The sequence below is a fragment of the Musca domestica genome, unplaced genomic scaffold, assembly GCF_030504385.1.
Source record: "Musca domestica strain aabys unplaced genomic scaffold, Musca_domestica.polishedcontigs.V.1.1 17, whole genome shotgun sequence".
Lineage (NCBI taxonomy): Eukaryota > Metazoa > Arthropoda > Insecta > Diptera > Muscidae > Musca > Musca domestica.
This window is the reverse complement of record NW_026712230.1, coordinates 12185533-12201925: the sequence shown is the minus strand read 5'-3', so window position 1 is coordinate 12201925 and position 16393 is coordinate 12185533. Positions and strand designations below refer to the sequence as shown.

General features: G+C 35.8%; 1 protein-coding gene across 2 annotated transcripts; it reads right to left on the bottom strand.

The window, feature by feature from the left end:
• Window positions 1-6907: 6907 nt before the first annotated feature.
• On the bottom strand, window positions 6908-15988 carry LOC101896347 (vesicular inhibitory amino acid transporter). Of its 2 annotated transcripts, none has more exons than XM_005183263.4 (4): window positions 15425-15988; window positions 14401-15264; window positions 14195-14339; window positions 6908-8929 (listed from the first exon to the last, which is right to left on the bottom strand). In XM_005183263.4, exons 2-4 carry the CDS (start codon window positions 14600-14602, stop codon window positions 7633-7635), a joined length of 1644 nt encoding a protein of 547 aa, XP_005183320.1. In that variant the 5' UTR covers window positions 14603-15264; window positions 15425-15988; the 3' UTR covers window positions 6908-7632. The 2 variants fall into 2 exon arrangements, with proteins under 2 accessions (XP_005183320.1, XP_019892217.1); XM_020036658.2 differs by having other exon boundaries at window positions 14401-14538.
• Window positions 15989-16393: the final 405 nt, after the last annotated feature.

Genomic DNA, 16393 nt, shown 5'->3' with positions numbered 1-16393 from the left:
GATTTTTCTAATTTAAATCGGAATATCAGAATTTTAATTGCAACATTGTGAGTTCCAAATAGAATTTCTGTATTTTGAAATGACGTTGCTGAATATCAAACACAATTTGAGAATTTGAAATAAAAGATGTAAATTTTAAATAGAATTTGTAAATTTCAGTTAAAGTATCTATATTTCAAATGGAAAATCTGCATAACAATTGGGCTTTGATAGTTGCTGATATTGTGTAGCCTTTTTGTTTGGTAGACTAAGATGGATTCTTCAGTAGAACGTATGACACTCGCTTGTTTTAAAATTGAAGCATATCTTTAGGCGGTATATTATAACTTTAATCTTAGGGTATTATTATACCCTCCAATATAGTACGGAGGGTATATTATCATTCCGTCATTCCGTTTGTAACATGTCGAAATATACATTTTAGACCTCACAAAGTATATATATTCTTGATCAGCATAAAATTCTATGTCCGTCCGTCTATCCGTCTGTGGAAATCACTCTATCTTCCGAACGAAATGAAGTAGGTTGGTAAAATTTTATTCAAATGTATATTATTTCTGCAGGACTTTTGGTATTGGAAATGGGCCTTGTAGGTCCACGTTTTGGTATAGCCCCATATAATGTTACCTCCCGATATTCGGTACTTTGATGATTTTAGCCACATTATTCACCGGAATTGTTTCAAATTTGGTATTTGAAGTTCGCAATGAATACTACAGCCTATGACAGTATATTGTCTGTGCAGGTCCACATGTTCTTCTAGGCCCCATATAACTTTATGAGTTTGGCGACATTATTCACCGGAGTTGTTTCAAATTCGGTATTCGAAGTTCGCAATTGATATTACAGTCTAAGGCTGCAAATACATAAAAAGCTTGAAGTCATGGCTAGGCATATTAATGCCAAATTATAATGAAAAACGACGGCAGGATTTTAGTGCGGCTCTGTAATTCCTTTGTGAAATGTCACAAAACAGGCCGTGCCATGACTTCAAGCTTCTTATGTACTTAGCCCTTAAGACAGAAAAGTGATAGTGCAGGTCCACGCCTTCGCATAGCCCCCATATAACGGTACCTCCCGATATTCGGTATTTTAATGATTTTAGCGACATTATCCACCGGAATTTTTTCAAATTTGGTATTTGAAGTTCGTAATGGATACTACAGACTATGGAAGAGAATTATCTGTGTAGGTCCACGATTTGGTACAGCTACATTATACACCGATTTTTTTCAAGTTTCGCATTTGAATATTGTAATGGCTTATGACATATGTTACCTATGCAGGTTCATGTCGTCGTATAGACCCCAATATAACGGCTACATTCGGTATTTTTAAGATTTTAATGAGAATTTTTAACGGTATTTATTTTTTTGAAAATTTGTAAATGAAAAAGGTATTTAAAGTTTGGGCCGTCCGAACTTATAGCTTTTTTACTTTTTCTGTTTTTAGCAGCCTTAAAACAGGATTTAAAAGCCGTTACTTTTTGAAAACAGCCGTAACTTTATAGTAATAAAATGAAAAAAATACTTTATAACTTTTTAATTTTATTAATTGTGCTTATTAGTCCTTAGATATTGACACATCTGGGTTTAAGTATATTTTTAACTAGAGTTTTATTAACTGCCTTTAGGCAAGTTTTTTCCATATTTTTTTTAATACTAATTAAAAGGGTCATAATAACTGGAAAATATTTACTTTTCGGCGTTCTAGCATGTTTCTCCCAATAATTTTTAAAAATTAAAAAAATATATATATTTTAGAATGGCTATAACTTCTTTAATATTGACTTTTCGCCGTTTTTAGATACCGTCCACCTTGGAAAGGAGATTATAAACTATTAAAAGAACGAAATTTCTTTTGAGAAACAAGTTAGGAAAGTAAGTTTGATACCTGAAGGTGTTTTGGAAATGTGTGCGAACTTTACCAAATGGTATTTAATTTGGAAGAGTTTGGATTTGTGTGAACGGATGAAGCTGGAATTTTTAATTTCGTAATGGGGTCCCTGTTGGGACCAGAAGATAGCGCTATTACAACACTGATATAGATGAACTAAATCGACTTAGAACTTTACGCTGATCACAAATAAAAATATCTTTGAGGGTTTAACAGAGTATTTCGATGAGTTACGAACGGAATGACAAATTGAATATATCCCCCATCGTATAGTGGAGGGTAAAACAAGTAAAAAGGCAGTAAGTTCGGCCAGGGCGAACTTTGAATACCCTCAACAATTTTGAAGGAACTTGAAATTTTCAAAAAAAAAAAAAAAAAAAAATGCGTAGAAAATACCGCCCAAATGAAACCTGTTTCATAAGTAGTTTTTTGTTATAGGCTGTGGTACCGATTCCGATCTTACAAATACGAAATCATTAAATGCCGAATATCGGGAGGTACCGTCATATGGGGCCTGAACGAAGACGTGGACCTGCATAGGCTATTTTCTGTCTTAGACTGTAATATCCATTACGAACTTCAATTACCAAATTTGAAACAAGTGTGGTAAAAAGTGTCGCTGAAATCATCACAATACCGAATATTAGGAGGATCTGTTAGGAAGACATTAATTTTCTGTCACAGAATTACATTAACATTAATTTTCTGTACCTATTAGAAACTTCAAATACGAAATTTCAAATTTTGAAGCAATTCCGGTGAATAATGTCCCTAAAATCGTCAAAATATCGAAAATAGGTGGGGGGTTGCCGTGTATGTGGGCTATACGATATCGTTGACCTATGTAGACATTTCTCTTCCAGGGAGTAAAGTGCTTAGAAAGAACTTTAAGTGTGAATTTTTAGACAATTCCATTGAAAAATGTAGCTAAAATCATCAAAAGTACCGAATTTCGGGGGACCTTTATACGGGGACTATACGATATCGTGGACCGATATAGCACCTCTTTGAACTTAACCTGCATGCAGACAAAAGACGGATCTGAATATCGTTTTTAGGTACTGGTTAGGATGAGAACAACATCTGCCAATTTCTTTTGAATCGGCAAGAATATAGATATATCTCCCTCATATAAATGTCATCCTGTCAACTGTCAGGACGCTCAGAGTCATAATGTGAACTCTATAACAATAATATTCGCTATGGGGTATCATATACAGCTAGAAATACTTTTGATAGCTCTTATTTCAAGCCGTATTGCCCATTGTTGACATTATTTACTTTAAACATATACACAATATAAGAAAATTTTTACTGGAAGCTCTGCTAAAAATGCATAGTGATGTAGGGTATTATTTTGTCTTCTCATACTTGTTAAAACATGTAGGTGATAAGGACGGATCAGACGAATCTACCAACTTAAAGATTCTCTCTTGAGCCAATAATATCTTTATACGTTTTAAAAAATGATTTTCGATCCATTGTTTCTTAGCCACTTCAGGTTAGTATGCACCTAAATGTTATTACTTTGCTTTATCATGGGTAAAATATTTATTGATAATATTTAAATAGCATATTGCTGAAATCTAGTTTATTACATAAGCTACTTCAAAATGGATTTTTTATAAGGGGCAAATTGTTGCAAACTTTTTTTTTAAATATGATATAACAATTTAATACCTTTCACCACATGTATATTGTTTCACAAATACGCCCCAAAACCGAAAGATCTTCTCCAAATGATACACGGACGAAAACAAAAACTAGATTAAAAGACCCCACACATTCGCCCAATAGAAAATTTACAACATCTAACAATACTACTTATTTTTAATGATAATCTTTTTTTTATTGTTTAATTTATTGAATCTTTCATATATTTAATGAAAATAACAATAAGGTTTCATATCTTATATACTAATATTTTTATAGGGAGGTTGTCAATACAATCACCCTAGATTTTTTCATGCTTTAATTATTAATTATTGATATTTTTTATGATATAGATGTGCGTTATTTTGTGGGCTTGTGGATACAGTTATATCCGTGAATTAATTGAGTGGTAGTTAAGATTAGTTTAGATACAGTTATATCTAAGTGAATCGCGAACTACAGAAATAGTCTTACGGATATAATGTTGCTTTGTTTAGATACAGTTATATCTAATCATCCCGAGGACTACAGTAATAGTCTTATCGATTTCTTCACTAATCTTCCCGCGGACTACAGTAATAGTCTTTTCGATTTCTTCACAGAAGCAGCTTCCAATTTAGCAATCTACTACCTGTAGAAGTATAAAAGTGGGCGACGTTCAATTGGCCAGACAAGAGCTAAAAATAATGAGAGAGTATGACAAAAAAATAAAGTATATGATAGAAAGAGTGTCACGTCTGCGCAGTCTATCGTGTCCTCCGAATAGTAGGAGTTGGCGGTCCAAGCTATTTGGGTGCTCGGATAGTTTGTTTAAGTACTTTCGGCAAAGCTTCTTTATTTCTTCTTCAACAGTAAGTATATTTAGGTCCTTGTGGATGTTTGCGTTCCTTATGTACCATGGTCCACCTGTAATAGATCGAAGAATATTCGACTGTCTTCTTTGTAGTTTACTTTCGTTAGAGGCACTAGCTGTGCCCGAGAACTGTATGCCATACGTCCAAATTGGCTTTATTACAGTCTTATATAATAGGACTTTGTATTCTAATTTAATAGAAGAACGTATACCAATTAACCACTCAAGATTGGCCGTTTTTAGTTTTAAGATTTTTGCATCGATGTGTTGCTTCCATGTAAGTCTTCGGTCCAGGTGCATTCCGAGATATTTTACGGTATCTTTCTGTGGAACTTGAGTATTAAAGATTTTTATCGTGGGGCAAAGTTCACGTCTTAGAGCAAAAGTAACGTGTATGCACTTGCTTGCATTTACCGATATTCTCCATTTTGTCAGCCAATTTTCGAGAAGATATACATGGTATTGTAGTTTTTCCGACGCAATCAGAAGATCCTTGTGTATGCTAATGAAAGGAGTATCATCAGCAAACGTTGAGGTTAGAGTTTCATTGGTTGTGGGCATATCGGCAGTAAATAACACGTACAGAATTGGTCCTAAAATACTACCCTGAGGGACGCCAGCCAATATTTTTCTCGATAATCATAATCTTAAATGACATTCTTTCCCACTTTTTGTTATTAACATATTGCACACAGTTTTTGTTTGGAGCCAATAATAATATAAGGTTTGATTATGTTGAAATGTTAAGAAATGGTGAAAAGAAAGTATGGCATCTTTGACAATTCGGCATAAGGCCCTGAGTTGATGCCAGATTGTAAATTGTCTATTTTCGAGGTTTTGAAAGTGATATAGACATAATTCCATTAATGATACCCTCCACCTTGAAAAGGAGTGTATTATAACTTTGTCATTCCGTTTGTAACATCCCTAAATATTCATCGTACACCCCATAAACGGGGAATTTGTCTAAAAATTAGTATTTGTAGTTCATAATAGATTCTAGCTTCGGTGGCGGAATATTGTATTTGTTGGTCCACGTTTTGGTATTGCCGCCATATAGTTGTACCTCCCGATATTCGTTATTTTAATGATTTTTGCCACATTTTTAAACGGATTTTTCTAAAAATTGGTATATGTGGTTCATAATGGTTGAATATTCAATATTAAGTTTTTTTCTAGTGCACACACAAGGTGAGATAACAAAACTGCAAAAAGTCAAACGCAATAATTTTTATTTTTAATTTTATTGAATGAAAGCAAGAAAAGTCGAAAATAGCATCAAATTTTGGAATAAGTTTAGATTTGTTCGAATTGGTCAGCTTTGCCATGAATTATGGCCTTCAAACGGCCAACGCAGCCCGAATGTTGCTCTTCATTATTATTGCCCATTCCCGGAGAAGCGCTTGCTTGAGGTGATCGACACTTTGGTATTTTTAGTGCCAACCTTGTTTCCTATATTTTCCAGACACAATAGTCCAACGGATTGGTTTCCCGAGATTTTGGTAGCCATTTTTTGGCCGTTCTTGGGTGGCGCGTGCTGAGTGCGATGATGCTGAGTCCTGTTAGAATGTCCAAGGTCTGCGGCCAAAATGTTTGCGTGCCCAAGGCTTTAATACACCCTCCAGAATATTTTCAGGATAATATTCGGCATTTATTCTGATGGCACGGTCGATTAATACGAGCGGAGAGCGACCTTTGGCAAGTAAACACGATCATTTGGTTTGCTTACAAACTGCTCGACAACGAATGTTTTCCCATCGGAGAAAACCAAATTCGGCAGTTCACCACTTTCGGCTAAGCGAAGCAAATCTTTAGCTCTTTTAAGTCTATCTTCTTTCTGTTGCGGTGTAAGTTCTTGCACTTTTTGGAAGTTCAATGGCTTTACCCCGAGCCTATTTTTCAATATTTGCCAAATTTAATATTGCGATATGTTCAGCTCACGAGCCATTTTTCGGCCACTGCGACGCGGATTTCGATAAAGTCACGTCTTTACTTTTCGGACCATTTCTGCTGATGTTGAAGTATTTTTCATTCCACTTCCTTGACGTCGGGTTACGCTACCAGTATCATGATGGTACGAGACACAAAAAAATTATGCTCTAACGACAGCCACTTGTGGTTTTCCAGCCAAATATATAGGAATCACACTATCATGCTGGAATTCCATTACGAATAACTTTTTTTCTGGAAAATTCTCACCTTCTCTGCTTTTCTACGCTTTTAAACAATATAATGACTGTCACTAGAATAATTCTAAGAGCTGTCGGGCGAGTGGCTTAGAAATGACAGCAGTCTGAAATTGGTTGCAGTTTTTTCATCTCACACTGCATGTGCAAATACCTGATAAGTGGCGTGTCTATTCGTCGTACACTGTTTCTGTCACCATTACACTCGAGTTAATACGGTTATTTACATCTCTGATATTGAAGAGAACAAATTTATAAAAATAAGTATTGCATACCTTTAGGCTTTACCTTAACCAAACAAGAAAATCATAAAAAGAAATACGTTTTTTAACTTTCAATATTCGTATATTTGTTTTTGTTAAAAATTAGCAAATAATCATTTGTGATTTAAGGGAAACTAACTAACTATGATTTTGTTAAAAAAAAAAAACATCCATTTATTAGTTGTAGATGTCGAATGGGGGAAAAATGAACAATTGTTTGATGGAAAAACCATAATGTCTTTTTTCTTGGGTTGTTTGATGAAAAATTAAAACAATAAAAAACGTTTATGATTATTAGTATTTTCATAATTTTGTTATACATTTTTCTTTTTGTTAAATTTGTGAATTATTTTATAAATATTTGTGTATAGTATAATTAGATAAATACAGTTACAATTAATATTGTTTAGGAAGACATGATTTATCTTTAAATAGTTTTTTTTATATATTTATAAATTATATGTTTATTGTTATCGTTTCGCACTTAAAACTATTTAATTTTTTCTACAATTTATTGGAAGACAATTTTCGATTTTTAAATTTAATTATAATTAATTTTGTTATTTTGATTTCTTGTTGGAAGACATTTGTTGCATTAGTTTTGTATTGTTATGTTTGTGTTTATATAATGGTTAATGTATATATTTCGCTATAAATAATATATGTTGCTCAATATTTTTCTCGAATTAAAACTAAATTTTCGGTTTTTCTTTTGTTCTAATTGAAATTTGTATGATATCTTTGTATTTTCTTTCTCCTGCTCGTTTCCTTTTCATCTTCTTTAAAATGGAAGACCGATTTCGAATGCATTTATCAACGCATTACCTGAATCATATATGCCTATTACCCCGAACAATACCCCCAAACCAATAATTATGTAATCCTTGGCCATTTCCTTTTGATCCAATAGATGGCCCTTGATTTTCAAATGGAAATAACATGGCCAAATGAAACTCAACATTGTGCCGGTGAAGCTGCCAATGAAACCCATCAGAATCGAAAAGTGAGGTATGAAACATGCCATCATTATGGTAGAGACAATAACCCCTACACGAAAGCCTAAGCCCCAAACTTTTAACTCTCCATCCAAATGCCAAATGGTGGGAAATTTCGTTTTTGGTGGACCACGAAAGAAGTTGCGTTCCAACAGCTCACAGGCAGCATAATATGGCAAGGGATAACTCAATATAGCCTTGATGACTAAGAAGAAATTCACCAATCCCTTGAAACCCTGGGAATGCAGATTGTTGGTGATAACCTGCTGGGTATCATTTTGAAAGGTCAAAAAACATATGTACCCGAAGCCGGCCTTAAAGGCAGCCGCGGCAATATGTGACCAATCTAACATCCAATTGAATTTGGAACGATCAATCATATTGCCCTCCAGTGTGGGCAAAAAAATCTGTGATGTATACGAGAATACAATGACACCCAGCGAAATGGGGAAATTCTCAAAATCAATGCTCCAACGGACCTTGGACCAACCCCAATCGCCAATTTGTAAAATGCAATAACCCAAAATAACCACATTTATGACAATGTGGGACATGGTACACCAAAAGGAAAGAAGCGATACCATCTTCAAAGACTTCAGGAAACCCATTGGCAGTAGAAAGATACCAACTAACATCATCCAGGATCTAGAATCCAATGAACCCTGGGGGTAAGTGCCCGCCAACAAATCGCCACACACCACCACATACAAAATACATGTCATCAGCAGCTCAATCAGTTGGGCAATACTTACAGCTCTTGCTCCCAACTGCGGACCAAAACACACCTTTGCAATGGATACATAACTGTCGCGTACTCGTACCAATTGTCCTGTGGCTGGATCCGGCTCGTACAGGCATTGCACTAACACTTTTCCCGTATAACAGCAAATGTAGGCAATGCCCACCATGGCAATGATGGCCCAATAGCCACCATGGAGTACAGCAAATGGCAGCGATACAATGAACATACCCTGTATAGCATTGGTGACATTCCAGGCCGCTTGCATTTCATCGATTTTTGAACCACCGCCACCTTCACCTTCGCACACAAATGAACTGCCTTCGGAAGCGATGCTGCCTTGTCTAAAAGAGGGAGGGAGAGAGAAATGGAAATTTGGTAAATATTGTCATGGAAAAAGAGGTAAAAACAACGTTACATTCAGGCAATGTAGTTGAAGACCTTGACATTTATTATATATATTTGAGAAAGAAGTGTGCCATCCATTCAGATTTAAAAATACCCGATCGATGCAGCTACAAGAGATTTAAGTCAATATTTTGGCATATTTCCATATTACGTTTGTGAGGAACGTATTCCCGGAGAATTTAAATTATCAAATACAAACATACCGAAATCCATTAGTACCATTGTATGCTGCTAAAATAAACTGTGGTGTAACTTTGAATTCAAACAAGCAGCTATGTTCGGCGGGGCCGAACTTTTTATACCCTTCACTATTCTCTTTTAGGGTGTAAAATACTCACAGAGAACTTCTTGTGTAGACTTTCAGACAATGCCATTGAAAAATGTGGCTAAAATCATCAAAATTCCAAATGTCGAGAGGTACCGTTGTATGGGGGAATATACGATACCGTGGACCTATATAGACAATTCTTCATCAAGGGGTAAAGTAGTTACAAAAACTCCTTGTGCATTATTTCAGACAATTCCATAAATTTTTTTTCTAATTTAATTTTAATTTTTAAGTTTATTGAATGAAAGCAAAAATGTGTTTAAGAAAAAGTTTAGATTTGTTCGAATTGGTCACGTTTGCACGAATTATGGCTCTCAATCGGCCAATGAAACCGTATCACGCTGCCCGATTGTTGCTCTGCGGTATTTTGGCCCATTCCCGGTGAAGCGCTTGTTTTCCAAAATACTATACTATTAGACGTTTGGTGCACAATAAAATGTAAATCGGACGAAGTTATATATGGGTGCTATATCCATATCTGAACCGATCTCGATAAAATTTAGCAAAGATATTTCTGAGCTATATTTGATATATTTCCCCAAATATTGTTGTTACAGAGTGCATATTATGGCTGCGGAGGACTAAAACAACAAATCGGATGAACAATATATATGGGAGCTATAGCTATATCTGAACCGATCTTTACCAAATTCGACATACTAGCTTCTTCTTCCATCCCATTTGGCCAAATATTAGATGTTTGGTGCACAATATAAGGTAAATCGGAGGAAGTTTTATATGGGAGCTATATCCAAATCTGAACCGATCTCGATAAAATCTAGCAAATGTATTTCTGAGCTGTATTTGATATATTTCCCCAAATATTGTTGTTACAGAGTGCATATTATGGCTGCGGAGGACAAAAATAACAAATCGGATGAACAATATATATGGGAGCTATAGCTATATCTGAACCGATTTCGGTTTTGGTGGCCATTGTGCGGTGGAAATGAAGCGACGAACCTCATTTTGTAACCATTCTTGGATGGCGCGTGCTGAGTGCGATGGTGCTGAGTCCTGTTGGAATGTCCAAGTTCTGCGGCCAAAATGCTGCGTGCCCAAGGCTTTAAAACACCCTCCAGAATATTTTCGCGATAATATTCGGCATTTATTCTGAAGCCACGGTCGATTAATGCGAGCGGAGAGTGACCATCGGTCGTTATGGCGACCCACACCATCACCATGACTGCGCTTGAGTTCTGGTGGCCAACCGAAGGTTCACATTTTCAGCTGACCTCTTTGAAAAGTCAACACGATCACTTTGTTTGTGTACAAAATGCTGGACAACGAATGTTTTCTCATCGGAGAAAACCAAATTCGGCAGTTTCCCAGTTTCGGCCAAGTGAAGCAACTCCTTAGCTGTTTTGAGTCTATTTTCTTCCTGTTGCGGTTTAAGTTCTTCCACTTTTTGGAATTACAATGGCTTTGCCCCGAGCTCATTTTTCAATATTTTTTATTCGCTTGTAAACTGTCACTGGAATAATTTTAACAGCTGTCGGACGAGTGCCTACAAATAACAGCAGTCTGAAGTTGGTTGCATATTTTCCATCTCACCCTGTACAATTATTATTTCGATGAGTTACAAACGGAATGACGAACTTTATATTCCCTCCATACTATGTATGGTGGATAGTAAAAAAATACCTTTACATAGGACTAATATTGATCATTTCCGGCTGGAAGGGAGCCAGAAATGAAAAAATGCACCTGATTCTCTTGGAAATTTTGCTGAAGATCTGAAAATCACATATATGAATTCAGCTCTGTGCTGATCTATGTTGCCCATTATAAATACCAATCATTTCAAACAAGGTCTATCTGAGCGCCATTTTGATTTCAAAATTCCTCCTGTAATTTTATATTTTGGGCCTGTAGTTTGACATTTTTGGTTTGTGACGGCATTTTTAGTTCTCAGGGAATAGAAAGTTCCCTGTGGAACTGTAGCTTAGCATAGGCCCTTTAAAGCGGTTCCGACCATCTATAGATATTTTAAAGGCCCTATACCACTATGAGGGGTATTATTCACACGCATATACTTTAGTCATGTATAATTTGTGATATTAAAAATTGCATATATATTTCCACGATTTTTCATTGCCATATAACGGGATTTTAGTTGTATTTTTAAATCTAATTGGCTGTAGATCGGCAGTGTATATTCCCAGAGGACAAAAAAATCGTTACAAAGAACTGTCCATATAGGTGGTGTGGATGCCATAAATGCCTTGGACACAGACACATTTTTCAATGGAATTTCCCAAATTTAGTATTTTGAGTTCTCAATAGATAAAATTTTTATGGCAGATAATTGTTAATGTAGGTCCACTCCATACAAGGTTACCCTCGACATTATTATTAGACACATTATTTTACGCAATATTTCCCAAATTGGTATTTTGAGTTTGAAATAGGTCGCACTTTCTGGACCATTCTTTCGTATAGCCCTCTTATAACAGAAGAGATCGAATCTCGGTATTTTAATGATTTAAGTCATATTTAAATAGAATTGTTTGCACTGAAGTTCGTTTTGGATGGTAGGCAATTTTGTATACAGTCCCAGCTTTATACATAACCCCAATATAAGTAGACTTTCCAATATTTGGTGAAGTGAAATAACTGTCTGACTGACCTAGAATAACGGCCAAACGGGCTGAAGTTAAATCTTGAAATTTTGCACGAACGTCCGTCTTGGTGCGCAGGCGTGTTAAAAGGCTGGGTTTTTGGGATTTCGTGCTAAAAGTGCACAAAAGGTATCAAACTGTACTAAAAATTTAATACTTTGTTTTGGACAAACGGAGTAAGCTAGAAAATTCAAAAAATATACTAAACTTCTAAAATGGTACCATTTGGGAATGTGTCAACGGCTAGAACTTAAAACTTGAAATGTGGTATTAGGAAACAATTTTGAAAACTATGTTTGACAAAAGATGGTGATTTTGGAAATGTGTACTTAATGTGCGTTCTGTACTAAATAGAACTAAATTTGGAACAGTTTGGTTTAGAGTGAACGGATGAAGCTGTAATTTTGAAATTTTGTATTGGGGTCCCTGTTGGTGGTAGGTTTGTTATAATGAGGTGGTTTTGGAAATGTGTACTACAAGTGAAAAAAAAACAAGTAAAAAAGCTGTAAGTTCGGTCGGGTCGAACTTTGAATACCCTCCATACTATAAAACTATAAAATCCGTTAAAAATTATATTAAAATCTTACAAATACCGAATATAGCTGTTATATTAGAGTCTATACGACGACATGAATCTGTATAGGTAGCTTTTGTCATAAGCAATTACAATATTCAAATGCGAAACTTAAAAAAAATCGGTGAATAATGTAGCTAAAATCATCAAAGTACCGAATATCGGGATATACCGTTAAATGGAAGCTATACGAAGACGTGGACCTGGACAGACAATTTTCTGTCATAGGCTGTAGTATCTATTACGAACTTCAAATACCAAATTTGAAACAATTCCGGTGAATATGGTCGCTAAAATCATCAATGTACCGAATATCGGGATGTACCGTTAAATGGAGGCTATACGACGACGTGAACCTGGACAGACAATTTTCTGTTTTAGGCTGTAGTATCTATTACGAACTTCAAATACCAAATTTGAAACAATTCCGGTGAATAATGTCGTTAAAATCAACAAAGTACCCAATATCGGGAGGTACCGTTACACGTTACGTTAGAGGTACAATTCTGATATTTAGATTTAGATTTTTTTTATTAACAAGTACATTTCCAAGCTAGATTTCATAAAAATGCACGCCAATTTTATTTATTATACCCTTTACCTTGAAAAGAGGGTATATAAACTTTATCATTCCGTTTGTAACATCCCTAAATATTCGTCGTACTCTCCATAAGTATATACAGGGTTGCCCATATTCGACGGATCCATGTTTTTTGGCCCATTCCAATCGACGAGGCTTATCCGCAGGCAACATTCTTTGCGTCAATTGAATTTTGTACGGGAACAAATGCAAATCAATGCGAATAATCCGTTGTAAAGTGGACCGAGCCATGCCCAACTGCTGAGAACGGCGTTTTTGGGCTGTTCTTGGGGACCTCTCAACACTGGCTCGTACGGCAGCGATATTCTCGGCCGATCGCCTTGGTCGACTTTTATATGATCTCTTCGGATTAGAAAGAGCCAGACCAGTCGAAAATTTTTCGTATAAACGCTTAATGGTGTTCTTAGAAGGCGCACTTCTCACATTTTTTAATGTTTTAAAAGCACGTTGAGTTTTCACAATAGACTTCTTCTGTTGAATGTAAATTTCAACTATTTCACGTGGCGTGTATTGGTTCATGGTAAAAATCTGCTTGGACTGACGCTTCAAACGCGGTATGTCATTAAGCAATGAGACATCTCTGTCAAAAGTTATGCCGTTGCCAGATAGGTCCGTCGGATATGGGCAACCCTGTATATCAAACTTACTTTCCAACCTGTGATTTAGTACCATTTTATGACTTTCATTATCTTAAAGTACGAATTTCTAGAAACCCTTCGGTACATCTATCCTGTACTCCACCAGTGCCTCAGTGTCAAATTTCTATCCCCGTACCCTTTTAGTACGAATTTCTACAAAAACAAAGACTTATCACACAGATTTATGAACCACAACTAACCCTCGTGGAAAATTTCAAGATTCTAGCTTCAGCCGTTTCGTCTGGGCGTTGATTCTCAGTCAGTCAGTTATTTCACTACACTTTTATATGCATAGACATAGACTATTGTCCAAGGAAATCTGCCACTATACATGGGATAAAATGCGGTTTCTCAAGTTATTGAAAAATTAGTTTTTTCTGTTCCCCAAAAGTAATCAAAATAAGGGATCTTCGTGCAAATTTTATAATCATTTACTCACCGTATAGCATCTGCTTGCTGATATCGTCCATCATATTCATTGAATGAGGTCGTTTGATAGCCTTCACCTTTTGCCTCTCCGCCATCGCCTTCATCCATCCAACCGTTTGGATTGCGAAAGGGATTTAATTCTGTCGGTCTATCATCTAAAAACATACGAAAATAATACAAAATTCCGAAAAAATATTTCAATTTTCTAAAACTTACCGGTAGTTCCATAGGTATTCTCATCGCCCTGGAACATGGCCTGTGTACTGTCGGGCTGTTGTGGCATTGTCGGTCTACCACCACCTGGTTGTTCATAGTCCTTCTTATCGGGCATATGTTGGCGAGCAGTCTGAACGGCTACATTGAGGATATTTTTCAAAGGTGGTAAGGGTGCCGATTTCAATTTATTTAAAAAGGCCATGATTAAATAATTCCAATGCTAGACGAAGTTCGAATGGTTGGATGTAAGGATGGATGACGGCGACGATGTACAACAATGAAAGGATGTAAAGCAGGGTGGGTTGCGATAACAGGGGTGAAGGTGGCTTTGGTTCTCTTTTGTATGTTTCTTTCGTTGGCGTTTGACTGCTGCTCTACTCTACTACAAATACGATGCTGACAACTGTGTTGCGTTGAATAATGCTTTCAAAAGGGGGCCAATTTTGTGGGTGGGGGTATTGCCAAATTTAAGTAATTTTCTTGGGGTTTTTTTAAGGAAACCTCTTTGGATAAAATGCAAGGGATACTTTTTTATCCCCAAAACCAATACCAGGGGAGTTGATTTTTTTTCAATTATAACTTCGTGGTTCCGTTGATTTTCCCCAATTCGAAAAATTTTCAATTTTTTTTCTAATGTTATACATTTTTTTCCTCCTTTGCAATGATGGCTTTGATCCACTTTTTTCCTGCTTACATTTGGCCCATTAATAAAAACGACATTTTCTCCAACACAATGACCGTTGTAGCACCGTAACCAGCAAACAATGAGTGCTGAGATGGACAGGCAGACATACAGATAGAAATCGATACAAATTATAATTTTTTTCTTTTGGATTTTGAGATTTGGTTGGTGAACACTAAAAACTGAAATGGTAGTAAAATTGTTTTTTTTAGGTTGTCAAAATTACGGCTTATATTCAAATGCTACACAAAATATTCAATATTTTCGATAGGATAATAACTTGAACTACATTTTTATGAATTTTTTGATTGAAAATATAAAATGTTTCAATGGAATATTTACTCTTTTTTATGTAACGTTATAACAAGTAACTAACGCCAACAAAATTTAGTGTAAAATGTGGATTTCTATCCTTCGTTTTGCCTTACATTGCCAAAAAAATTTTCATAGTTGTCGTTGAACGCATGCTCCCGAAATTCCTCTTTGAACATCCCTAATGGAAACGTTAAGGATGCACCATTCACAATGGCATTTGTCAACAGGGATGTATAAGTGTTTTGATTGCGTTGAAATTCCGTTACAATGGTGGTGGTTAAATATGTAACAGGGTGTTGGTGAACATCTGGTGGTGAGTATTTTTTGGAGTTTAATGATTCAAAATAATTTTTCTTGCAAAAAATTCTCTAACTTTTAAATGTATAGATATATCATGATACCCTCCAACTTGGAAAGGAGGGTATATTAACTTTGCCATTCCGTGTGTAACATCCCTAAATATTCGTCGTAGACCCCATAAAGTATATATATTCATAATCAGAATAGAATTCTAAGTTTATTTGTCGATGTCCGTCTGCTTATCTGTTGAAATCACGATACAACCCACATTATTTGACGTAGAGCATCAAAATTTAGCAGAACAAGTTGTATTGTGTCTAGGATGATTGGTATTGAAAATGATGACGTGGTATATCTCATCATTTTCAATACCAATCATCCTAGACACAATACAACTTGTTCTGCTAAATTTTGATGCTCTACGTCAAATAATGTGGGTAGTATCGTGATTTCAACAGATAGACAGGTATAGCTCCCATATAACAGTACCTCCCGATATTCGGTATTTTGATGGGATTTGTCACATTTTTTAACGGATTTGTTATAAAAATGGTACTTGTGGATCCTAATGGGTTCTAGCTCCTTTGGCGAAACATTGTATGTATAGGTTCACGCTTTTGTATAGCCCCATATAGCGGTACCTCTCGATATTCGGTATTTTGACGATTTTTTGTCACATTTTCCCATGAATATGTC

What these genes read in the sequence shown, in the direction of transcription:
- LOC101896347 (XM_005183263.4), bottom strand. Translation starts at nt 14,602, where the DNA reads ATGGCCTTTTTAAATAAATTGAAATCGGCACCCTTACCACCTTTGAAA. An exon ending in GAATACCTATGGAACTACCG is followed by an intron (nt 14,340 to 14,400) that starts GTAAGTTTTAGA and finishes GTATGTTTTTAG; the next exon opens with ATGATAGACCGACAGAATTA. An exon ending in CAGCAAGCAGATGCTATACG is followed by an intron (nt 8,930 to 14,194) that starts GTGAGTAAATGA and finishes TCCCTCTTTTAG; the next exon opens with ACAAGGCAGCATCGCTTCCG.